Source organism: Natrix helvetica (genome assembly GCF_964273705.1).
Source record: "Natrix helvetica genome assembly, chromosome: 13".
Taxonomy (NCBI): Eukaryota; Metazoa; Chordata; class Lepidosauria; order Squamata; family Natricidae; genus Natrix; species Natrix helvetica.
The window spans coordinates 9,999,939-10,025,930 of NC_138557.1; the positions used below are offsets into that span (position 1 = coordinate 9,999,939).

At 46.7% G+C, this 25,992-nt stretch overlaps 2 protein-coding genes across 3 annotated transcripts; both read left to right on the plus strand.

Moving 5' to 3' along the window:
* The first annotated feature begins 1,005 nt into the window (after positions 1–1,005).
* On the plus strand, positions 1,006–2,162 carry PERCC1 (proline and glutamate rich with coiled coil 1). The gene has a single exon (XM_081965968.1). It carries the CDS (start codon positions 1,025–1,027, stop codon positions 1,850–1,852), a length of 828 nt encoding a protein of 275 aa, XP_081822094.1. The 5' UTR covers positions 1,006–1,024; the 3' UTR covers positions 1,853–2,162.
* Positions 2,163–4,037: 1,875 nt separating this feature from the next.
* On the plus strand, positions 4,038–25,992 carry CCDC78 (coiled-coil domain containing 78). 2 transcript variants are annotated; one of them, XM_081966035.1, is made up of 15 exons: positions 4,038–4,197; positions 5,472–5,603; positions 6,816–6,902; positions 7,580–7,759; positions 8,698–8,874; positions 10,150–10,203; positions 10,341–10,429; positions 11,983–12,061; positions 14,213–14,338; positions 15,254–15,447; positions 16,441–16,615; positions 17,848–17,888; positions 22,854–22,944; positions 24,655–24,755; positions 25,634–25,992. In XM_081966035.1, exons 1-15 carry the CDS (start codon positions 4,126–4,128, stop codon positions 25,686–25,688), a joined length of 1,653 nt encoding a protein of 550 aa, XP_081822161.1. In that variant the 5' UTR covers positions 4,038–4,125; the 3' UTR covers positions 25,689–25,992. The 2 variants fall into 2 exon arrangements, 1 of the variants encoding a protein (XP_081822161.1); XR_014176448.1 differs by lacking the exon at positions 25,634–25,992 and having other exon boundaries at positions 17,848–17,892; positions 24,655–24,679.

Consider the following 25,992-nt stretch of genomic DNA (forward strand, 5'->3'; position numbering starts at 1 on the left):
CGATTACAATGCAGGCTCCAAATATTTGCTAGTCTGCAATCTTGCAGCTCCACTATAAATACTTTGGCTCCAGGTGGATGGGCGGAGAACTAGCAGAGAAGGAGGCCAAGGGAGATTACCTGCAGAGATCAGGTAAGCATCCTGGGGATTATTGGTGGATGGAGGGGGGGAGGAAACTAGCCTTTGAGACTCTGGCTTCCTGACTAAAGATCATTTAGTGGAGCAAAATGAAGGTTACAGCTTTAATTAAGCATCTAGAGAGATGTCCCTTCTTTGGTCTTAGAATAGAATAGATTAAGGGAGTTGGAAGGGACCTTGGAGGTCTTCTAGTCCAACCCCCTGCTTAGGCAGGAAACCCTATACCATTTCAGACAAACGGTTATCCAACATCTTCTCAAAAACTTCCAGTATTGGAGTATTCACAACTTCTGGAGGCAAGTTGTTCCACTGATGAATTGTTCTCACTGTCAGGGAATTTCTCCTAAGTTGCTTCTCTCCTGTATTAGTTTCCACCCGTTGCTTCTTGTCCTGCCCTCAGGTACTTTGGAGACTAGCTTGACTCCCTCTTCTTTGTGGCAGCCCCTGAGATATCGGAAGACTGCTATCATGTCTCCCCTAGTCCTTCTTTTCCTTAAACTAGACATATCCAAATCCCTCTGACAGCCCAATATCTTTTTTTTTCTATTGTGGCGACCAAAGCTGGATGCAAGTATGATCCTACCAAGGTAGGGTAAAGCAATTGATCCATTTAATCTTGCCTTTCTGCCGACTTCTTCAAGGATTTGTTCAATGGGATGGTTGTTTAGTGTTGACCTTGTTTGGATCTCAAGGAGACAGTTTAGAGAGACGTTACAAGCCAATCAACTTTCTTTTTCATTCTTGGTGGCTCCATCTCGGTCTCTGAGATGGTGACAATGTTGATAGGAGCTAGACTCACTGTGTCTTTGTTTTCCAGCAGCGGATTCCTCTACTTTTTTCTTGGTGTTCGTTCGATCCAGAAATTTGAACAGCAAAGAGGAAAAATATGGCAGCTGGGGTGATACAAACTCTAAGCAAATTCAGGCTACCCACAGAGTTCCAGCATCCATTTCTGACCTCCATAGCTGGCCAGGAGATGAGTTTCCAGTATTTATCTGGAGAAGAAGACACCGAAGAGGAAGAGGAAGATGAGGCGGAAGAGGAAGGGAGGGAGGAGATGGAACTAGAAGAAGATCTCGTGAGCTCTGCGCACGAAGATGCCGCCATGGAGGTCAACCCTGGTGTCAATAACACGAAGAAGACCGTGCAGCTCCTCCAATTCGCCGAACGCATCAGCAACGACATCCAGAGATATTTTGGCAAGAAGAACAAAGAGCAGGAGGAGGAGGAAGGCGTGGAGGAAAGCAGCTGCAACACTTACGAGGACTTCTACTCCTCACCAGGACGAGCGATGTCCTACACAGACCTGATCAGGATCTCTCAGCGTGGGGAGACTGAGGATGAGGAAGATCTTTCTGACCCCCACAAGACTTTTGAGGGGCTCTGGAGATCCCTGTGTGGGAAAGACGAAAAGCTGGGGCCCCTGGCTGAACTTTTTGAGTATGGTTTTTGTAGGTGCCTTCAACGGCTTCTCTCTCCTGATAAGAAGACATTGATGAGGCTGGAGAGGAAATTTGCGCATGTCACCCCCATGCAGAGCAGGAAGCTACCTCCGTCCTTCTGGAGGGAGCCGATGCTCAGCCCCATAGGCACCCCCCATGGCAACCCTCCTGATTTTAGTGATCTACTGGCCAATTGGACTTCTGAATCTGGCCAGGAGGAGCTGAATGCCAGTCGAGAGCAACTTGGTGAGGTCACCGGTGATGGACACTGAGAAGTGATAGACACTGAGAAGACACTAAGGAACCAAGGAGGGGTGGCAGACTTTATTTTCCCACTGTCCGCCTTCCTTTCTCTCATCGGTTCAATGTGTACATTTCTAAAGGCATATTCAGATAAATGTCGGTCTCCTCCAGTATTTTCCCTTCCCCCCCCAAGGAATCAATGAGGGGTTGGGAATCTATGACTAGCAGGGTGTGTGTGTGTGTGTGTGTGTGTGTATGTGTGTTTCAGTATAACTCTGGAATGCCTCCCACAATTTCAACCAAACTCGGTACACAGATGACTCTGGAGAAAAAAATACTGTGGGGGTAAGACACCCCTAATACCCCTCGGGGTGTATGTTCTGTTAAGATACAGCCTGTTGTGCCTTAAAATGGCTTCTACTGTACTGCCGTAAAATGGCTTCTGCTGTACAGCACAGTGGAGTTGCTATGGTAACGGCTTCACAGTACTCCATAAGGGGGCTCCCTCTGGTAAGGGGGAAAATCCAACATTAGCAATTGCGTTTGGTCCAGACATTTCCCCCTTTTAAATAAAAATATACCTGCCAACGCCAGGTTATCAGCTAGTTAATACTATTCAAAGGTTTGTAACACCATGTTGGAGGAATAAGTAGATCTGGAACAAAACCGTATGATTGTTGAAGGATCAAAGAAAACTGAAAGGGTAAATATAAGGGGTCTGAAAATAAAAGTGAAATGAAAATGAATCGATTAAAATAAATGTCACTGTTCGGCCTCTTCCTGTTGATTAAAAAAATAAATCCAAAAATCAGAAGGTACCAATCCATTTTTGTCCTCAATAACCAGAAACAAAATGAATTCTTTAGCCCAGGGAACAACTGCATACAAAGAAAAGATTGTGGGATTTTGTAGTCCAAAGGGGATCATGAAGAAGGAAATGTCCGGTTGGGAGAAAAAATATTTGAAAACAAACTTCAAGAGGGACAAAGTCATTTGTCTTCTAAGCAAAGCTGTCTCTTTGCTTGAGAAAATGAAGGAGGGAGAGAGGGAGGGAGGAAGGAGAGAAAAAAGAAGAAAGATGTAAGGGAGGAAGGGAAGAAAAGAAAGGAAGATGGAAGGGAGGGAAGGAAGGAGGAAGGAAGAATACTAATAACAATGAGAGGGAGGAAGGAAGGGAGGGAGGGAGGGAGGAAGGATACTAATAATTATGAGAGGGAGGGAGGGAAGTAAGTAAGTAAATGAGTAAGTAAGTACCAGCATCTTAACCACATCATTAAACTGGTTGGGGAATTCTGGGAGTTGAAGTGCACACGTCTCAAAGTTCCCAAATCTGAAAAACACAAGGCAATATATGGTGCTCCAACTTAATTTTCACTAGAAGAACAGAGTAAAAAACAAATCACCCAAAGAGATAATTCAGCTCCACTGGTTTGAGAAGGAATGCCTGAATCACAATTGGGGGGTGGGGGTGGGGAGTTAGACAAAACATCCACTAACCGTTGCCAAAACATTTCAAAATTTCTATCGAAGTGGCTTTAAACGAACAGCGAATCTAGCTTTTTTTTTTTCAGAGTGGACCCTAATACATTTCTCAAAACTGAAGGTTTGGTCCAGTGGTGGGATTCAATTTTTTTTTACTACTGATTCCGTGGGTGTGGTGTGGCTTGGTGGGCATGGCTTGGCAGGTGTGGGAGGGGAAGGATACAGTAAAATCCCCATTCCCTCCTCAATCCTGGGGGAAAGTTACTGTAAAATCCCTAGCCAATCAGCTAGGACTCGGGTGGCAGAGAATAGATGGGGGCGCGGCCAGCCAGAGGTGATATTTGCCGGTTCTCCGAACTACTCAAAATTTCAGCTACCAGTTCGCCAGAACCAGTCAGAACCTGCTGAATTTCACCCCTGGTTTGATCCAAAGAAAAGAAAACCTGGCCTTTTGTGTAATTCAGACAAGCCAATGCTGGTGTGTGTGTGTGTGTGTGTGTGTGTGTGTGTGTGTGTAATCCCATTGCAGCCCTTTTCTGAGGCAGTCTTTATTTTTATTTTATCTATTTTTTGGATAGCCTTCTTCCAGAAAGTTTAATTGAAGTTGTTAAGCTGGTTGCATTCTTTGGTGGAGGGAAGGCACACCCGTCTCTCTGCACCTTACTACGAAGCCGAGAGCCACGCCTGTTAGCAACTGGAGTTGATAGCAACCCGGCCTTCACCTGCCAGAACAAGGGAAAACTTCCTTCCTTGCCATTCAGACAATATTCCTGGATTTTGCTCCCTGCAGGCAAAGCTTCATCCTCATTGCTAGGACTCCATGGCCAAAGGTCCCGAGTACAGTGACCTCAGCACTTTCCGTGAGCAAGTTCAGTGCCTCACCAATGAAAATGTAAGTGGATGAAAAAAGTTGAAGGGTTTCAAATAAATGCTTTGCTGTCCTGTTATATTGGTATTATAATAGGCAAAGTCCAGGAAGCAGAAATAGCTATCAGTACTCTAGGTGTGATATGTCTGTCTGTCTGTCTGTCTGTCTGTCTGTCTGTCTGTCTGTCTATCTATCTATCTATCTATCTATCTATCTATCTATCTATCTATCTATCTATCTATCTTCTATCATCTGTCTGTCTACCTATCTACCTGTCTACCTGTCTACCTGTCTACCTATCTACCTATCTACCTATCTACCTACCTACCTACCTACCTACCTACCTACCTACCTACCTACCTATCTATCTATCTATCTATCTATCTATCTATCTATCTATCTATCTATCATCTATCTATCATCTGTCTATCTATCTATCTATCTATCTATCTATCTATCTATCTATCATCTATCTCTACCTACTTACCTACCTACCTACCTACCTATTGTCTCTCTCTATCATTTATCCTTCATCTCTCCTCCATCTCTCAGTGCAATTTTGGCCTGATCTGGGACCTCACCAATAGCCATGCAGGACCTGAAGTTTACTTAAAAGTGCCAATTCTTGGAAGCTTTTTAAGGCACTCTTCTTCTTACACAGAAAGTTAACAGATTCAGATTAACAGTGTTGGAAGGATCCTTGTAAGTCATCTAGTCCAACCCCCGCCCAAGCAAGAAAACCTACGACATTTCTTACAGATGGCAGTCCAGTTTCTTCTTGAAAGTCTCCAGTGATGAAGCTGCCTCAACTTCCAAAGGCAACTTCTGTTCCATGGGTTGATTGCTCCCACTGTCAGAAAATCCCTCCTTATTTCCAGGTTGAATCTCTCTTTGTTCAGTTTATATCCATTATTTTTCATCTGGCCTTAAGTGCCTTGGAAAATAGCTTGACCCCTCCTCTCTGTGGCAGCCCCTCAAATACTGGAAGACTGCTCTCCTGTCTCCCCTGGTCTTCTCTTCACTAGACTAGCCAGGCCCAGTTCCTGCAATCGTCCGTCGTATGTTTTAGCCTCCAGACCCCTCATCATCCTGGTTGCTCTTCTCTGCACTCTTTCTAGAGTCTCAACATCTTTTTTAATAGTGTGGTGACCAAAACTGGATGCAGGAGTGTGGTCCAAGTGTGGTCTTACTAAGGCTTTATAGAGTGGTATTAGCACCTCCCTTGATCTTGATAATATCACGTTGTCAGAATTAAAGTCTTCTGCAGGAGCACGGAATCTGCCTCTTTCCTCACTCAGGTTCAGCTGCAAGATCGAAATGAAAGGCTGTACGGCAAGGTGGGAGAATTGCAGGAGAGGCTGGGACAATTGGCTATCTCCAAGGCAGACCTCTCCTCCAGGCTGATTCGCAGTGAAGAGGAGAAGCTCAAGGTAACAGAGAGGGGGGGGGGATGAATTTGCTGCTCTGTTGACCTGCAATAAGCATTTTTGTCCTTTCCTCTGGGGTTTGAGGCACTGGATGTTCTGATCTTGGGTACATATATATCCCTATGCTAGAACGCATGACTTAGAAACTCACAGGGATGATTTCATACATGTTCTGACCTAGGCTTCCCCCAAAAGCACCAGGCAGAGTCCTGGTCCTGACAAAACCCCTTTGATGAAACGAATGTGAATTCCTCCCATTCACATTCAGCCAAGGCCTGGCAAACAGTCTTTCAAAGGTGGATTTATGACCACAGACTTTATCTAGCTTGCAAAGCTGCCATGTAAATATTTTCCCAAATGAGGTGCTGTGCAAGGAAAAACTGGGCACAGAGTCTCCGGGATTCACGGACAGATCTTCACACTCCTGAAACGAATCTAATGACTGAACGAAATAATTGTTTCCTGCAAAAGCCCCCTCCCCTTTCGCACCTCTTTTATGTCCTATGGGAGGAGCCAATCACCTTCCACCTGTGACTTTACTCCCAAGTCGACCCTGATTTCTGAGCTGTTCTTTTCTTCTGGCAGTTCTGTGCATGCGCACACTGGGAAGAGGCTCCAGCCGTTCCTCTGCCTCATGGCTGTCTAGCTCCGTAGGCATCTGATCACTGCCAGATGGCCTTGCCCCTGTCTCTGTCTCCAGCACAGAGCCCTCATCAGAGCCTTCCCCAGCCTCCACGACTGGCCCATGCTCCTCCCCAACCTCCTCACTGCTACCACAACACTGGTAGCAATAAGCCCAGACATCAGCTTTGCAAGGGTGATCAATTTTCTGGGGAAATACTAAAAGTGTCCCTCACATTCAACTGTTTCTAGGGCCATCTACAACACCAGTTCTGGGTTTAAGGGGGCATGCAGGGGATGAATTTGAGTGGTGCAGTGGCCTAGAGGTAGAGCTCTCGACTCACAACCAGGAGGCTGTGAGTTCAATCCTAGGTAGAGGCAGATATTTCTCTCTCTGGGCTCAATGAGAATATATCTGCTGAACAAAAGTCCGCATTGGCGACAGGAAAGGGCATCCGGCCAGTAAACACTCAACCTCATTCAGTTGCCCAGCAAGGGATTATGGGGTCATTAAAAGGAGATGTAGGAGACAAATTCTTGCTGGTTTTTTGTCCCCAGGGGTACAAAGTAAGCTTGATGTATCTGTTTCCATAGATTTCCAAAGACTTTGTCGATTTCCAGATCGAAACGAATAAAAAGAGAGAACAACACGAAGCAGAGAACTTTGAACTGAAGAATCTGGTAGGTCCTCTTCCATAGGGGGCTTCATTATTGCACCTTTATAAACTGATACTTGATTTCTCTCCCCCCCCCCATATTTTATGTCACGTTAGGTTCCCTTCCCAGATGTCCTCTCAACCAGGGGTGGGTTTCAAAAATTTCAGCAAGGGGTTCTCTGCCTGGTTGCTGGGTGGGCGTGGCCATGGTGGGTGTGGCCTAGTCAGCCTCCTGTACCATGGAGAGGGTGGGGCATTTTTGCCCTCCTGGGGCTCCAGAGGCTTTTCTCGAGCCTCCGGGAGGGTGAAAACTGCCCCCCCAGGCTCTGGATGCCCTCTGGAGGCCAGAAATGCCCCCCCAAACTTCCAGTAGACCCGTTTTTCGCCCTCCCCAAACCTCCAGGCATGCCCTGCACTTATCTGCATCCAAAACAGGCTTTGTGGAAACTCCTGGGAGGGGAGGGGTGGGCGGGGCCGGCCAGGAGTGGGGTTTGGGGTTCTCCGAGCTGCACAGAATCTTAGCTAGAGATTCTCCCGAACCCCCAGCAGCCCACCCCTGCCCTGAACACATTTCTCCCTCCATGATAGAGTTGCATCCTGGGAAGTGTGGATTTAAGATGCGTTCTTACTTTCCTATCCCCCATTCTTGATCCATGCTTATTTTTGACCTGCATTTGTCTCTCTGGATTTTTACCCTCCCAGGTCTTGGACTTGGAGAATCGTATTCTGGAGATTGAGCTCCGTGATGAGAGGACCACTGGAGAACGTGATGCTTTGCAGGAACGCCTGCGCACCTTGGAGAATGACCACAAGGAGCTGGGGAATGAGTACCTTGCTTTGAAGAGCAACTACCTTGTACTGGACAAGGAGCATGAACAGGAAGTATGAACGGCTCTTGAGTAATCCTTCACCTGCTTCAGATACTAGGCAACTGTCAGGTTGCAAAAACCAAGGAAGACATGTGTGTGTCTTCAAAGCAGGTTATTGTGCTTCACCTATAGGCAGAATCTTGCCAAACTGAAGCAAGCCAGCACCTACATAAAGCACCTATACTCTGAGAGTTACCAATATTAGGGAGAAGCTGTCTTCACCCTCTCATATGAACTGTCAGAACTGAGTTGTATCTTTGCTCCTTTCTTCCAGGAAGGAAGGAAGGAAGGAAGGAAGGAAGGGAGGGAGGGAGGGAGGGAGGGAGGAAGGAAGGAAGGAAGGAAGGAAGGAAGATGTTATGAATGGGTGGAAGGAAGGAAGGAAGGAAGGAAGGAAAATGTTATGAATGGGTGGAAGGAAGGATGGATGCATGCATTGAAGGAAGGGACATTGATAGGAAGGAAGGAAGGAAGGAAGGAAGGAAGGAAGGAAGGAAGGAAGGAAGGAAGGAAAATGTTATGAATGGGTGGAAGGAAGGAAGGAAAATGTTATGAATGGGTGAAAGGAAGGAAGGATGGATGGATGGATGCATGCATTGAAGGAAGGGACATTGATAGGAAGGAAGGAAGGAAGGAAGGAAGGAAGGAAGGAAGGAAGGAAGGAAGGAAGGAAAATTTTATGAATGGGTAGAAGGAAGGAAGGAAGGAAAGATGGAAGGAAGGAAGATGATATGGATGGAGGGAAGGAAGGAAGGAAGGAAGGAAGGAAGGAAAGAAGAGGAAAAGGAAGGAGGCAGGCAGTGCCCCAAAGGTTCTCTATCACTGTCCTTCCTGTTCTCACATGAGAACAGTGAAATCTCCAAGATTCGGCGATCTTGTGAAGTTGCAACTATTTGGGGTGGGTGGGTGAGCGGTAGGATCAGTGCATTCATCCACCCTCTCATTTCTTAGGTCTCTAAGAATGAAGAACTGAGCAGGGAGTTACTCAACTTGGTTAAGACCAAGCGGGAGGAGCCACACCACCTCCAAACCAAGAGCAGGGAGTCCCAGACTGAAGCTGAAGAACCGTCGGCTGAAGTGAAGCGTGTGCGAACCTTGGTCCATCGCCTCTCTGCCCGCAAAGTCAAGGTATCGGTATTCTTTGAGCCTCTGCCATGATGGTGCAGTGGTTAGGATGCAGTACTGCAGGGCTAACTCACTGCTCACTCCAGGAGTTCGATACTGACCAGCTCAAGGTTGATTCAGCCTTCCAAGGTGGGTAAAATGAAAACCCAGATTGTTGGGGTCAATAGGTTGACTCTGTAAACCGCTTAGAGAAGGCTGTAAAAGCACTGTGAAGCGGTATATAAGTCTAAGTGCTATTGCTATTCCTTCCTTCCTTCCTTCCTTCCTTCCTTCCTTCCTTCCTTCTTTCCTCTCTTAATTCCCTTTCTCATTCTCCTTCCTGGTAGTGCAGTAGTTATAATGCAATATTGCAGGCTAACTCTGCCGACTGCCAGGAGTTCGATCCTGACCTGCTCAAGGTTGATTCGACCTCCCAGCGTGGTTTAAACGTTGGGGGGCGAGGGCATTCAGATGCTCTGAGGCTTCACATTTTAGTTGTGATCTTAGTTGTCTCTCAGTGACAACTTTTAGTCGTGTCTCTTCGTTGAGCTGTGTCTCTTGGCGATCTTATTTGTGTCTCCTAGTTGGTACTTAAAATGGTATAAGGCCATGATGGTGAACCCTGGAACCATTTCTTAGGGCGTGCAAGGCGTTGCCCTGTGAGCTCCAACACGCAAGCACGTATTGGCCAGCTGATTTTGGCCTTCATTTTCAGCTGTTTTTTGCCCTCCGGAGGGCAAAAAATAACCCAATGTGCAAACCGGAAGTCCATTCCCGAACTTCCGGGTTGCCCATAGGGCTGTTTTTCTCCCTCTGGAGGCTTCAGGAGGCTTCCATTTCTGCCTCTGAAAGGCCTGTGGCAGGGGAGGCCTTCTTCACTCTCCCCAGGCTCCTACAAAAACTCTGGAGCCTGGGGAGGGCGAAAAGCGGGTCCACCGTGCCATCGCGTGCCCAAAGTGCGGGGGAGGGGGGCACACGCACATGCGCAGGGAGAGGGCGTGCATGCATGCACAGGGAGGGTGGTTGTGCATGGATGTGCGGGGTGGAAGGCATGCGCGGGGAGAGGGCACGCGCACGCTTGGCCCCCCGTGCTCTCCCCACTTTTGGCAAGCGACGGGGAAAAGGTTAGCCATCCCTGGTGTAAGGTTTCCTGATCAAGCAAGGGGTTGGACTAGAAGACCTCCAAGGTCTCTTCCAACTCTGTTATTCTGAATTCTGTATTCTTCAATTGGATTGTAGGGATTGTCCTGTATTGATTCCACGTGTTAACCGTTCTGATGCATGCTTCATTTCTTTTAGCCCGAAGATGCGGCAGTGGCTTCAGAACAAGAACGTCAAAAGTTGGAGAAAAGTGTAAGTTGAGGGGCCCAGCCTCTTCATTCCCCAAATGATGGAGTTTATAATCTCCATTAATCAGGCTGAAAATGTTCAGGATGGACAGGGGTGAAGACACATAGCTCTGTCTGAGTGGTTGTTTTCCCCTTCGACAGTTACTTGGAAACCAAGGTCACATCGCTGAAGAGATGGAAAAAATGAGAGAAATGTACAATTCCCAACAACAGAAATTGGAGGAGAGAATGTGAGTAAGATCTCGCCATACCGATTAAGCCAATGGAGTATGTGTGCTTTGCAGATTTTTATGCGCTTCTAACATTTTAGCTGCCCAAGAAGAAGGAGTCAAGCTATTCTCCAAAGCACCTGAGGGTAAGACAAGAAGCAACGGGTGGAAACTAATCAAGGAGAGAAGCAACCTAGAACAAAGGAGAAATTTCCTGACAGTGAGAATAATTAATCAGTGGAACAACTTGCCTCCAGAAGTTGTAAATGCTCCAACACTGGAAGTTTTTAAGAAGATGTTGGAGAACCATTTGTCTAAAGTGGTGTAGGGCTTCCTGCCTAAGCAGGGGGTTGGACTGGAAGACCTCCAAGGTCCCTTCCGACTCTGTTATTCTATTTCTATTCAATTGTTTTCATTAAGAAGCAGTGGAAAATTTTGCCCAAGGAAGATGCTTGTAATGCATTGTCATATGTTTCTCCTTCACCTTTTTACAGGCACTGGATCACAACATTGAAAAGCATTTTAAGAAATTCAAGGATTGGAGACTTGTTTATGTATTAAAGTAAACCTAAAGGAATTTTCTTTGTTTTGGATTATTTTAGCGTATCCAAGGACTTCACTTTATGTCCCAAAGTTGATAGATGATAGATGTTGTCATTGTTGTGTGGTCCCTTCCTCCTTTTTAATTATTAAATATCATCCTTTTCTTTTGTCTTGGCCTCGGAAGAAAAGCTTCACCCAACTCAAGGAGGAGGTAGAGGTGGAGATGGAGTTGGAGGTGGAGGAGGAAGAGGAAGAGGAGGAGGCTCAAAAGAACCATAAAAAGAGTCAGCAATACAAGGGGGGAAAAAGCAACAGAACTTGAGTTCAGGACCATGGAGAGCAGCCAAAGAGCCAGGATTGAGAGAGGTTATTCCAGATCTCTTCTGGAATTACAGATTACAGATTAGCAGAGTTGGAAGGGACCTTGTAGGTCATCTAGTCCAACCCCACGCCCAAGCAGGAAACCCTACACCACTTCTGACAGATGGCAATTACGAATTGAGATTGGATAGTGATCTTCCTTGAACTTCTATTTCTCAAATACTACAACTAATATTGTCTTCCTGCCAACCTCTTCCAGGTCGAAAAATGATCAGTAGGCTAGAGAAAGGCCATCGGTTGGCTACACAATTTGGAGATCCATTCCTCTAACTGCAGGCTCCAAATTTGGGTTTCAAAACAGAAGAGACTGATTTTGCATCACACCACCTGGAATGGACAGAAAATGGGGCATGCGGAGGCTGAAAATGGGGCATGCGGAGGCAGCAGTAAACTATGGCAATCCCAGCAGCCTGAAATAGCTGATCGTGGGGAGGCCAATCCAATTGACAATCAGCTGCTTGTGCTAATCAGGCTGTGCTGAAACGCAAACTGAAACGGGCTGTTTGCTATTTGCTGCAAGGAGGCAAATTGCTGGAAGGCAGAGGCAGATTTTTCCCCCTTGTTTTTCTCCCCAAAAACTAGATGCATCTTATACTTCGGAGCATCTTGTACTACAAAAAATATGGGTATGTTGTTTTTGGTGTCTCCAGGATCACCATGGGCAAGGAACTGCAGGAGGCCAAGAAAGCAATTCGGCACACACAGCATAAACTGGCAGAAGAGTCGGTGGTGAGAATCAATTTGTCCTGCTTTGTACGCCAAGGGATGGTTAATGGTATGTGGGAATGGCCTTGGGAGACAGGAGGGAGAGCCAGAGATTGGAAAACCAGCACTAAAAGGTATCTCAGGCAGTGGTGGGATTCGAAATCTTTTCCTACCGGTTCTATGATAGCGTGCTGCACACAGCACTCAAAGACCGCCCTCGGTGTCAGCGCTGGTGAGCGGAGCTGTTTTTTAGCTCAGCTGATTCACGCAACAATCAGCTGTGCCGCGCCAGGTGATATTTGCAGGTTCTCTGAACTATTTAAAATTTCCGCTACCGGTTTGCCTGAAGCAGCCGAAACTGGCTGACTATCACCTCTGATCTCAGCTCAGAGAAGGAGGCAGAGCATGGAGGGGGTTTCGGGAGGGACCCTCCCTAGTTTTCCAGAGAGTAAAAGCAAAGGAAGGGAGGAGAACTTTCAGACTTGCACGATTCTGTTAATGGAACCGTACTATAAAGATAGCACTAGTACTTAAGGTTGTGCTTTTTCTCTGGACTACCTCAAAGGGCTGAGGGATGCAAGATAAAATGGCTTCATCACTCATTATTAGAATTAGAGGTTTATCAATGGCTTTCAGCTTGGCATGGTTTGTCTAGTGAAGAGAAGGACCAGGGAGACATGATAGCAGCATTCCAATATTTGAGGGGCTGCCAGAGAGAAGGGGGGGGGTCAAGTTGATGATGAAGATGTTGAGATTCTAGAAAGAGTGCAGAGAAGAGCAACCAGGATGATGAGGGGACTGGAGCCTAAAACATAACGATGGATGGTTGCAGGAACTCCGCTAGTCTAGGGAAGAGAAGGACCAGGGGAGACAGGAGAGCAGCCTTCCAATATTTGAGGGGCTGCCACAGAGAGGAAGGGGGAAAGCTATTCTCCAAAGCATCTGAAGGCCAGACAAGGAATAGTGGATGGAAACTGGTCAAGGAGAGAATCAACCTGGAAATAAGGAGACATTTTCTGACCATGAGAACAATCAACCCATGGAACAGAAGTTGCCTTCAGAAATTGTGGGAGCTTCATCCCTGGAGGCTTTCAAGAAGAGATTGGACTGTCATTTGTCAGAAATAGTGTAGGGTCTCCTGCTTGGGTGTTGGGGAGTTGGACTAGATGACCTACATGATCCCTTCCAAATCTGTTAATCTGTTTTTTTTTAAAACTATAATAGCTCTAGAGCAGGGGTCTCCAAATGTGGCAATTTGAAGACTTATGGACTTCCACTTCCATGCTGGCTGAGGAATTCTGGGAGCTGAAGTCCACAAGTTGTCCAGTTGCCAAGCTTGGAGATTTCCCCTGCAAACAAATGAAAATAATTCTATGCAGGTGCCTTTCTTCACTGTCTGTTGTTAGAGCACCCAGCTTGATAGCTGCCAAGCTTTGTTGCTCTTTAAAACCTTGGAGAAAAACAGACGTACCAATGGTTTTTAGCTAAGAAAAGCCACTCAAAATAGATGTTGCAGTTAGTCCCTCCTAGCATTTCTCTCAAGACAATCTGTTCCATTCATTTGTCCAACATCTTCTTTTTTAATATTTTATATTTTTCATCCCACTTTTATTATTTTATCCCTCTAACAAAGAATATCCCAGCACTCCAGATTCACAGGTGTAAGAGCGTTTGGGAATGTGGAGGTACCAGTCCCCATTTCCTTAAAGTAGGGATCATCAACCTTACACATTCAAAGAGCCACAAAGGTCCTAACCGGAAGCCCCCCAATCAATTCTGGAGCCCACCGGAAGTCCGGTTCCTCCACCATAGAGTCTAATCCTAGTGTGACGTCCTTTTTCCTCTGCCAACCAGAAGTCCGGTTCCCCCACCATAGAGTCTCCTCCTAGCGCGGCAACCTGTCCTAACCGAAAGCCCTATCAATTGTGGAGCTGACCGGAAAACCCGCCCCTTGCCGTAGAGTCTCCTCCTGGCGCACTATGCTTTCTCCCCCTCCCAACCGAAAGTGCCTCTCAAAATTGTGGGGCTGACCAGCGACAGGGAGTCAGAGCAGAGGGATGAAAGAGACACATGCGGCTCCAGAGCCGCAAGTTGTTGACCCCTTCCTTAAAGCAAACTCCAATTTTGGTCTTAAGTCGAGGACTTCCTGTACATTTTTCTCTCCCGGGGCTACAGATATTGCTGTCCTCCCAAGGCCATCTTCAAGAGGTCGAGTCTGAGAATTCCCGGCTGCAGTTACAACTCAAAGAGCTGAATGAGGAGTACCGCTCGCGCCTTGTTCAGTACATTACAGATCTGGCGGTAAGCATTTCTCACTGGGGGAGGGCGTAATTCCCACTGCCCCTCCTTAACTTGCTTCACCCCATTAAAGCAATCCAAATCAGGAGCCAGGCAAAAATTGCCAGAGTCTAAAGAAAACCGCCCCATATTTGGGTGCCCTGATGGTATAAGTAGGTAGCTTATCTCCATATTGCAGCTGTTCGCCATGTTTTGAAAGCCAAACCACGAAGGCACAAGTTAGACTGCAGGGAGGGTGGTGAGAATTGGAAATCAGTTTGACGTGGTAGTTAAGGTGCTGGCTTAGAAACCAGGACATTGTGAGTTCTGGTCCCATCTTAAGCATGAAAGCTGGCTGGGTGACTTCAAGCCAATTGTCAAGAGACTGGGAGTTCTAGTCCTGCCTTAGGCATGAAAACCAGCTGAGTGTCCTTGGATCAATCACAAGGAGATGGGGAGATCTAGTCCTGCCTTAGACATGAAAGCCAAACTGGGTGCCTTTGGGTCAATCACAGGGAATGGTGAGTTCTAGTCCTGCCTTAGCCATGAAAGCCAAATTGGATGCCTTTGGGCCATTCACCAGGAGACTGTGAGTTCTAGTCCTGCTTTAGCCACGAAAGCCATCTGGGTGACCTTGGGCCAATCACAAGGAGATGGTGAGTTCTAGTCTCGCTTTAGGATTGAAAATCAGCTGGTGACTTTGAGCTAGTCCATCTCTGAGTCCAACCCACCTCACAGGGTGGTTATGGGGAAAATAGGAGGGAAGAGTATTAGATACACTGACTGCCTTGAGCTGCTTGCAAACTAATAAATGTGGGATAAAAATCTAATCAACAAACACATTTTAAAAAACCCAGCAGAGTGAGCTGATGAGTGAGTAAGCAGTTAATGCTAGGGTGCCCCGTTCTGCAGTCTCATCAAATGCATTGGTATCGCCAGGAATACACCGATAGTAAATCACCAGTGGCTAAAAAGGAACCCCCTCAAATGAAGCATTTTGTGGACAGCATGCTGAAAGACATCCGAGCTTCCTATAAATCTCGGGAGGAACAGCTGGCTAGAGCTGCTCGTGGTTACAAGAAGCGCATGCAGAATTTGGTCAGGAAGCATGAGGGACTACTCATTGCTTACAGGTAAGAGAAGCGGACGCGGTGGCTCAGTGGCTAATTCTGTAGGTCTTAGGACTGTAGACTGTAGGTCATCTATTCCAACTTCCCCACCCAAGCAGGAGACTCTACACCATTTCTGACTGATGGCAGTACAGTCTCTTCTTGAGATGAAGCTCCCACAACTTCTGAAGGCAACTTCTGTTCCATGGGTTGATTACTCCCACTGTCAGGACATTCCTCCTTATTTCCAGGTTGAATCTCTCCTTGTTCAGTTTCCATCCATTGTTCCTTGTCTGCCCTTTGGGTGCTTTGGAAAATAGCTTGATCCACTCCTCTCTGTGGCAGCCACTCAAATATTGGAAAATGCTAATATGTCTCCCCTGGTCCTTCTCTTCACTAGACTAGCCAGGCCCAGTTCCTGCAACTGTTCATTGTATGTTTTAACTCCAGTCCCTTAATCCTCTTAGTTGCTCTTCTCTGCTCTCTTTCTAGAGTCTCAGCATCTTTTTTATAGTGTGGTGACCAAAACTGGATGCAGTATTCTAGGTGTGGTCTTACTAAGGCTTTATAGAGTGGATTTATGGAGCCCTTGATCTTGCTTGTATCCCTCTGTTAATGCAACTTAGGATTCATTCAGTGATGGAGCTCCCACACCTTCTGAAGACAAAGTCTGTTCCATGGGTTGATTGTTCTCACCATCAGAAAAGTCTCCTTATTTCCCAGTTGAATCTCTCCTTGGTCAGTTTCCATCCATTATTTCTTCTCTGGCCTTCTCTGGTGCTTTGGAAAACAGCTTGACTCCCCTTCCTCTCTGTGGCAGCTCCTCAAATATTGGAAGACTGCTATCATGTCTCCCTGGTCCTTCTCTTCACGAGGCTAGCCGTGCCCAGTTCCTGCAACCATTCATCATTGTAGCGAAGTGTTGGAAAAGCTTTAGTAACCTTTCTGGTAGTGTCTTAAGATCCTTAGGGCTGAGACTGTAGGCCAATGATCAATAACATGTTTGCTTGGTGATAGGATACAACGCGAGCAAATCCGGTTGCTGGGCTCTCATGATTTGGATCCTGGCCCACCGGAGCACCATTTCTCCATCACGGATGCTGAGCTGCTGACCAACACCTCGCAAGAGTTAAATCGGTTGCGGGAAGACAAAGCCAATCTGGAAGGACAACTCTATGAGTTGCAGATGAAGGTGAGTCCACAACGTACTTTTCCCTGGAAGGGGATCTTATGAGGTGTGGCTGGGAAGGTCTAGCCTTGAATTGACCTGTCCTTCAATACATTCAACATTATTATCATATGTGGTGGACATGTAGAGATGCAAAAAACTATTGGGTTAAAATACAATCCTGGTTAGAAAAAATGATACACCCGCCCATAGAATTTAAGCCAGAGATATTCTTATGGGGTATACTACCAGAGAAATATACTAAAGAAGACGCATATCTGAGTGTACAAATAATAACAGCAGCTAGAATTGTATTTGCACAAAATTGGAAAGCAGACAAAATCCCATCGGAAGGAGAGATAATAAAGAAGATTTTAGATTGTGCAGAAATGAATAGGTTGACATTGAGAATAAAGGACAAAGAGGAATCAGTGTACTACAGGACATGGGGCCAATTTTATGATTGGCTTGAAAAAAAAGATACAAATAGAAAGAGAAAGGAACAAAGCACAAAACAGTGAGGCGGACCTCACTAATCAGAGCTGATTCAACAAACCACGGTTGAACTCACAATTGCAAAAAGTCTTTGCAATATGGTTTGGCTCAATTCCGAAGCAGTCCAGCTTGGCGTAATGGTGAATCCGCTGGACTAGAAGCTGGGTGACTGGGAATTATAGTTCCATTTTAAGACACGAAAAGCTACCGTATTTTTCGGAGTATAAGACGCACCTTTTTCCCTCAAAAAAGAGGTTGAAAATCTGAGTGCATCTTACACACTGAATACAGCATTTTTGCCTCCCGAAACCCCGCCGCCTTTGCAAAAATGGCCATGCATAGCCTTTAGGAGGCTTCCAGAGTGCTCCTGGGGGCTGGGGAGGGCAAAAATCATCAAAAGTGGGTCATTTTTGCCCCCCCCGTCCCCTGGAGCACTCTACAAGTCTCCGAAAGGCTATGCATGCCTTTTTTTTGGACAAAAATGGGCCTGTTTTCACGAAAAATGGCCCGTTTTTGGGAGGTCTGCAGAGTGCAAAAACTTTTTTTTTAACTTGCCACTTCAAAATCTTGGTGCGTCTTATACTCAGAAAAATACGGTAGTTGGTGACTTTGGGGCAGTTTCCATTCTCTCTTGGTCTAAACCCAACCCACCTCACAGGGTTATTTTGAGGAAAACAGCAGGGGAGTTGCGCAAAAATAAAGACAGGACATCAATCGAATGACAAATTCATTGTTTATTTTTCCTGTTTCTGTTGCTTTAGGTGAAACTAAGTGAAAAAATGACCTCTGGGACATCTTCTCAGTGAGTACGTCTCCCTCTCCATGGGGTTCCTATGAATTCAAACCTTTATTACAGCCAGAAGCCAGAGAGAAAAACCAAACAGCTAAGATATTAAGTAAAAGTAATACAGGTAGAGGGACGGGGTGGCTCAGTGGCTAAGAAGCTGAGCTTGTCGATTAGAAATGTCGGCAGTTCAGCGGTTCGAATCCCTAGCGCCGCGTAACCGAGGGAGCTCCCTTTACTTGTCCCAGCTTCTGCCAACCTAGCAGTTTGAAAGCACGTAAAAATGCAAGTAGAAAAATAGGAACCACCTTTGGTGGGAAGGTAACAGTGTTCCATGCGCCTTCGGCATTGAGTCATGCCAACCACATGACCACGGAGACGTCTTCGGACAGCGCTGGCTCTTCGGCTTTGAAACAGAGATGAGCACCGCCTCCTAGAGTTGGGAACGACTAGCACATATGTGCAAGGGGAACTTCCCTCCAGCAGCCCCTTAAATATTGGAAGACTGCTCTCCTGTCTCCCCTGGTCCTTCTCTTCACTAGACTAGCCAGGCCCAGTTCCTGCAACTGCTCATCGTATGTTTTAGTCCCCAATCCCCTCATCATCCTGGTTGCTCTTCTCTGCACTATTCCTAGAGCAGGAGGTCCCAACCTTTTCTATACCCTATCCTCCTGGAAAGCTTTCAAGATATTCTCACACCCCTTACAAAAATAAATAATTATATGCATATAATTATCAAGGGACGTGGTGGCTCAGTGGCTAAAACACTGAGCTTCTTGATCAGAAAGGTTGGGATTTCGGCAGTTCGAATCCCTAGCGTCGCATAACGGAATGAGCTCCCGTTACTTGTCCCAGCTTCTGCCAACCTAGCAATTCGAAAGCACGTAAAATATGCAAGTAGAAAAATAGGAACCACCTTTGGTGGGAAGATAACAGTGTTCCGTGCGCCTTTGGCGTTGAGTCATACTGGCCACATGACCATGGAGACGTCTTCGGATAGCGCTGGCTCTTCGGCTTTGAAACGGAGATGAGCACCGCCCTCAGTCAGTAACAACTAGCACATACATGCAAGGGGAGTCAGTAACAACTAGCACATACATGCAAGGGAAACCTTTACCTTTATCTAATTATGCACATACACTATAATTTTGAAACTTCTAAACCCAGGTTTCTGTACCCCCCTGGAATATTGTCTCTCCCCCCCCCTTGTTGGGAACTCCTGTTGTAGAGTCTCAATGCGGGGGCACATGTCCCCCACAGCCAGGTTTTGACCTCTTTGCGCAAGGCCAAAAGAGCCTCAACTCTGAAGGTAAGACGTCCACAATATTTATCACGTTTTGCAAAACGGGGCAGACTCAAAGTTGCTTTCCCCCCAACGACAACAAAAACCCCTTTAAAACTCACATATCGAGCCCCAGCGCATGCAGGAGGAAACTTAAGTATGCACCCTGCCTTTAACTATTTATCTATCTACCCCCCTTTCGTAATGCACAGAGCATGGAGCAATTTCAATGGAGGCATTCACAATTAAGGCCGGCGACATCATTAAAACGCCAGGAAACAAAAGTGCTTCCCACATTCACAAAACGGCGCAGGCCGATCAGCAGAAGGGGAGGGGACGTCCCCCCAAGCTTGTACATTATTAATGCTTTATTTCGCTTATCCGGCCCCAAAAATAAAGAACAGTCTGTTTGAGAGGGCTAACGATAAAACGCCAATCTAAAATGAAATTAGAAAGAAAAAAACTCAGGGCTGATTGCTGCAAAACACCCATTTATTTGACTTTATAAATGGCATTTCCGAGTCAGATCTGGCTGTTTAAAAAAAAAAGAATTCTCTTTCTTTTAAATTGCTGAAAGAGAGAGAGGGAAAAAGGAGGTGGAGAATTCCTGGCGGCAAAGGGCATACCCTCCAGGGGGAGCTCTGGATATCTCTGTTTCCCCCCCCCTCCACATGTAAATTGGAGCACAATGCATTCCTCCCTTCATTCCATTCTTTTATTACCGTCAGAATTCTCCAAACATCAAAAGTGACCTATATTTTACTTATGCGGGACTCGGACCAACTCGCCCGAACTTTCCCACGGCTCGCTCGCATATTTCCCCACGATTAGATCACCTATCCTCAACACCCCGCAAGTGAAGTGAGGGGATTTGCGCTCCCCGAAGGACAAAAATAAAAAAAGGCCCTCCAGAATGGAAACATAAAAGACAGTGGGGCCTCCTTCCCACCGTTTCTCACCTCCATTTTTTTTAAAGAGAAGGCTTCTGTTGTGCAGAATCTAGGAGGGTGTAGTTTGGGATTGCACTGGCTCAATCTTGGGATCTTTATTCAGGGGTAAATTTGGGGTTTCCGACATAACTGGTGAAGTGGCCTTAGATAGAGTGATGGACCTATCAGCTTGATATTGGCCCTTCCTTCCTTCCTTCCTTGTTCTCAAATCCATCCTTCCTTCCCTCCTTGTTCTCAAATCCATCCTTCCTTCCTTCCTTCCTTCCTTCCTTCCTTCCTTCCTTCCTTCCTTCCTTCCTTCCCTCCTTGTTCTCAAATCCACCCTTCCTTCTTTCCTACCTTTCTTCCTTCCCTCGTTCTCAAATCCATTCATCCTTCTTTCCTACCTTTCTTCCTTCCCTCTTTCTCAAATCCATCCTTCCTTCCTTCCCTCTTTCTCAAATCCATCCTTCCTTCCTTCCCTCTTTCTCAAATCCATCCTTCCTTCCTTCCCTCTTTCTCAAATCCATCCTTCCTTCCTTCCCTCATTTTCAAATCCATTCTTCCTTCCTTCCTTCCTTCCTTCCTTCCCTTCTTGTTCTCAAATCCATCCTTCCTTCCTTCCTTCCTTCCCTCCTTGTTCTCAAATCCATCCTTCCTTCCTTCCTTCCTTCCCTCCGTTCTCAAATCCATCCTTCCTTCTTTCCTACCTTTCTTCCTTCCCTCGTTCTCAAATCCATTCATCCTTCTTTCCTACCTTTCTTCCTTCCCTCTTTCTCAAATCCATCCTTCCTTCCTTCCCTCATTTTCAAATCCATTCTTCCTTCCTTCCTTCCTTCCTTCCCTCCTTGTTCTCAAATCCAACCATCCATCCATCTTCCCTCCTTGTTCTCAAATCCACCCATCCTTCTTTCCTACCTTTCTTCCTTCCCTCATTCTCAAATCCATCCTTCCTTCCTTCCCTCATTCTCAAATCCATCCATCCATCCTTCCTTCCGTTGGAAGAAATGCCCATCTGGGTTCAGTTCCAAGTGGGGGAAAAGACACCGGATTCATGGAAGTTGCTTGGAAAGAAGGTTTATTGATGGTGGGCAGGACACGTGATTTGAGGTCCTGGGAGGAAAAAGGAAGAGATGCTGAGAGTGCCCTGGTTTTATGCCCTCTCTGGGCTTTTGCATTTGAGCTTGTGTTCTGATTGGTTGTCAGACTCCCACGGGGCCATGCAGGGACAACTCTCTAGGCTGTCTTGAGTCCCAGGCTTGGTTGAGCCTTGCTGGGTGATGTAATCTTCCCAGGTGCCATGTGATGAGATGGGTAGAGGGCTTGGGCAATTCCTACTATGGCTCTGCCTGAAGAGGTTTGTTATGTCCAACAGACTGGCTCAGGCCTTAATGGCCCATTGACAACGGTGTGTGTGTGTATGAGTTTCTGCCTCTCTTTTAGGGGGAAATATTCTGCCCTTTTAATATTTCCTAAAATATCTCCTTTTTCTAGAAGAGGGATGGGTGCTAACTTTCTATACTTCCTTCCTTCCTTCCTTCCTTCCTTCCTTCCTTCCTTCCTTCCTTCCTTCCCTTCCTTTCCCCTTCCACCATGTCTCCCTTTCCCCTTCACTCCCTTCTTTTCCAGCCTTCCTTCATTCCTCCCTCCCTCCTCCCTCATTTCCAGGGTTATTGGTACTACAGCTCCCATCCCTCTAGACAGCAGGTGGTTGTAATATGGGGCATAAGGATTGTAAGAGACCCTGGTTGACCACAGGTCTTCTACAGGGATAAGGTTACAGTTTTGGAGACATCCAAAACTCATCCAGGCATCATCATCATCATCATCATCCTCTTTTAACAACCCTATAATCCCTTGCAGGGTGGAGTCTGGGCAACTGAATGAGGCTGAGTGTTTACTGGCCGGATGCTCTGCTTGTTGCCGATGCGGAGTTTTGTTCTGCAGATATATTCTCATTCTACCCAGGGAAAGAAATATCTGCATCTACCTGGGATCGAACTCACAGCCTCCTGATTGTGAGTTGAGAACTTCACCTCTAGGCCACCTCACCATTGTGGAACCCAGGCATGCAAAGTAGATATTCAATCACAGAGCTAGCTGAGTAGGCATCTCTCCATCACTAATCCTTCTCCGTGCTGTTCCTTGCTGTCTTCTTCCTCCTCTTTTTGTTATCCTTCAATTGACTCAGATTTCGCTCCTCAGACTTTTGTCTCAGCTGCAGCTTTTCCTCCTGTCTCCCAAGGTTATTCTCACAGCCCTTTACCCTTGCTGTTCAACATCATCTTTACCTAGTAGCTGCATCATATATAACCTTGGCGAACGGTAAAGCTGGTTGACTGATAGCATGGTTTCAATATTTGTGGGGTTTCTACAGAGAGGAGAGGGTCAATCTATTTTCCAAAGCACCCAAAGGAATAATGGATGGAAATTGACCAAAGAGAGATTCAACCTAGAAATAAGGAGAAATTTTCTGACAGTGAGAACAATGAACCAATGGAACAGAAGTTGACTTTGGTAGTTGTGGGAGCTTTGTCATTGGAAGCTTTCAAGAAGAGACTGGACTGCCATCTGTCAGAATAGTGTAAGGTCTCCTGCTCGGTTGGGGAGTTCGACTAGATGACCTACAAGGTCCCTTCCAACTCTGTTAATCTGTTTGGTTAGTTAATGGCTTAATGTTTTGAGAAATGCGTGAATTCAGTAGTCAAGGTAAAAGGGTTATCTATGCACAGACCCGACAGCTTAACAACAGTGACTCTGTTTAATTCCCAGTGTTCTGCCTCTCCCTGTCCATAGTCAGCTGGAGGGCGAGGGCTGGGCTGAACTCAGGAAGCAGCTACGGGAATTTACCCACACTACGCAGGTAAGTAAAACTCTCCAAGGATGTGGCAATGTCAAACAACGAAAGGGCTATGGGGTGCATTTTTCTAGGTCCCTCTATTGGTTGATGTGATATTGGTATGCGAGAAAGACCTTGGGAGACTCGTTCACGAGATGCTGCCTAGGGAACAATCAGATAAGAGACAGTATAGCCCACAGCTGGATAGTGAGCGGGTCAAAAGACTCAGAAGGGACCCTCCTTTAGTTACTTGGGCTTTAAAGGAGATGGTGTTGTGGCCTGCCAGAAGAGCTGGCAGCAGATTTGGACAGTGAGGAGGTTGGGGAGGAACCTGGGCCAGTCTTGGAGTCTGGGGAAGGCTCGGATGAGGGCTCTGTGTTGGAGGCCGAGAGGGGGCCAGGGCCGTCTGACAGTTATCAGCTGCCTTCGGAGTCAGACGTCACTGAGGCAGACAAACAGCTGGAGCCTGTTCCCAGTGTGCGCATGCACAGAGTGTACAAATGAAGGGAACATCTAAAGAACAGGGGCCAACTTGGGAATAAGGCCTCAGGTGGACAATGAATGGTCCCTCCCAGAGGAAATAAAAGAGGAGCGAAAGGGGAGTGGAGTTTGCAGGAGAACATTAGTTCGCTTCATTGGTTCAGGATTCTCCGAGACTCCTGGCCAAGTTCTGCAGATATCGGCCTGGCAGCTCTCCAAGCCAGATAAGGTCTGTGACTGTAAATCCTCCCTTGAAAGACTTTGCTGGATGTGAAGGAGCAGAATTCACAGGAAATTAATAAAAGGGTTTTTTGTTGGGACAAGGAGTTTGCCTTATGTTCTTGGGAAGCTCCAGTCAGAACAGATGGGGGGCGGCGGAGGAGGATATACTTTCAAACTTGCAAGATTCTGTTAATATAGATTTACAATAGAGTCAGTTTACCTATCTCGTCTGACACCAATCTTGCAAGTCTCAGGGTATACTTTTCTTCCACTTTACCGTTAAAGGTTTATCTTGGAAGCTGGACACTGTTTTCCCTCCCTTCCCTTTTATACCACAGTGAATCTTGAGTTTCTTTATCATTCTCTGGGTTTTTTCCCCATCAGTTGCTACATGACAATATTTCCTTCGAGACCCTCTCTGTACTTGTAACGAACTGGGAGAATAGCCTTAAGGAAGTGGGGGGAAAGCCACTTGTCAAAGCAACTATCAGAGAAGAGCAATCTGAGTCCTGAGACAGAAAAGTAATTTGAGAAAACATCTCCGATTTTACCCTCCCTAGTTCTCTCTCTCTATTAAATTGTTTATTTATCTATTTATTAAATGTATTTGCCCGCCATCTCACCTCCAGGTGACTCTTTAGGATAGAAACAAGGAAAGAGGCACACTCAAGAGTTTCAAGATCCTGTAATTCTATAATAAAAGTGTAACCTCCAAAGCACCCCTGGCCTGTTCTTGAGTTGCCATAGGAAAGAGGGGAAACAGGGTCATAATTGGGCCGTAAATTACATGGGGTCAGAGCTGGATTCACTGGGGTACGTGCCGACATGTTGCTCTTAATAACTGGATTTCTTTTGAAGCTTGGCTCGAGGCTCATGATTTAATTAGGGCATCCTTCGGAACTCTGACAGCAAGTAGGTTTAGTAGTTACAACTGGGATTCTTCTCTAGTGTGAAGAGCTGAGAGTTCCCCTCAACAGACCCTCAGTTATTGGCCATCCTTCATGCTCTCTCCTTCCCTTCCCACATCTTTAGGTGGAACTGGAAAGGGAGAGAAGCCAGCTGTTGGCCCGGGCGATGGTAGCAGAACAGCAGGTTGCTGAACTGCAGGAATATGTCGACAAACATCTGGTGAGGTGAGACCAAAGGCCAAAGCTTTCTTGGGGTCTATAGCAGGGGTGTCAAACTCAGATATCCGGCCTGCAGGGTGCTTAAATCTGGCCCATGGAGCTTGCCTGGGAATACCGAAGGACCAGCCTGCGGGAGGCCAGGGAGGCTGAAAACGGGGGTCTTCCATTTTTGGCTGGCAGAGTACTGCAGGAGGCCATGGAGGGTGAAAACGAGGCAGACGGAGCTGCACACAGCCCACTGGTGTCCCTCCTTGCCCGGCAGGGTGCTGCAAGAGGCACCCGTCCCATCTCCCCCCAACTCCCCTCCCCGCCGTGGAAAACTACAATGCTGATCTGGCCCTCAAAGAAATCCAGTTTGACACCCCTGGTGTACAGCGGTGATGGCGAACCTATGGCACGTGTGACGGAAGTGGCACGCAGAGCCATCTCCCCGGGCACACCAGCTGTGGCCCGTTGCTCTTCCAGGTTCCAGCTGGTCTTCCGGGAGCACCAAAAACCAGAAGGGCAGGCAACTGGCGCACATGCGCACAGCGGTAACCAGAAGCTCAGCTCCCTGGCGCGGGCATGCGCAATGGGGAGCTGCTCTTCCGGTTTCCGGGACTACACTCCCCCTCGCGCACGCACTCCCGTTTCGCCAACGCTGGTCTATAGCATTGTCAGTCTTCATCCTGAGCTTTCAAAAATCCTTCATTTCTCTCTGCTTCCCAAAAGATGAAGGAAGACACAGGTTAAATATCTCCCAGGTGAGTCTATTCCCCCCCCCCTTTTCTCTCTCCTGCCTTCTTTGGTCTCCTTATTTTTCACACTGGAAGCTACTGGATACCTGGATTCTATCAGTAGAAGTGAGTACAGCACCCGTTACCTTTTCTGTGCTTCCATTGCAGATACAAGCAAGAGATCGTGAGAATGCGCAAACTCCTAGGAACAAATGGATCCTAAGCATTGAGTGCTGGAGCACCTCAGGTTCCAGTACTTTTGATGTCCCAAGGAAACCTCAGCAAGGAAGGGTAGCTTTCTCATCAGAATCGAGCTGGAAGGGACCATGGAGGTCTTCTAGTCTAGCCCCCTGCTCCAGCAGGAGACCCTAGACCAGGGGTCTCCAAACCTGGCAACTTTAAGACTTGTGGCCTTCAACTCCCAGAATTCTCCAGCCAGCTATGCTTGTTGAAATCCACAAGTCTTAAAGTTGCCAAGTTTGAAGACCTCTGCCCTAGACCATTTCAGACCAATGAAGCACCCACGA

Excerpts from the sequence above, each read along its gene's own strand:
- CCDC78 (XM_081966035.1), top strand. The coding sequence starts at position 4,126 with ATGGCCAAAGGTCCCGAGTACAGTGACCTCAGCACTTTCCGTGAGCAA. Across the intron at positions 10,430-11,982 it reads CAGAAATTGGAGGAGAGAAT|GATCACCATGGGCAAGGAAC; the intron begins GTGAGTAAGATC and ends TGGTGTCTCCAG. Across the intron at positions 24,756-25,633 it reads GTCGACAAACATCTGGTGAG|ATACAAGCAAGAGATCGTGA; the intron begins GTGAGACCAAAG and ends CTTCCATTGCAG.
- PERCC1 (XM_081965968.1), top strand. The coding sequence starts at position 1,025 with ATGGCAGCTGGGGTGATACAAACTCTAAGCAAATTCAGGCTACCCACA.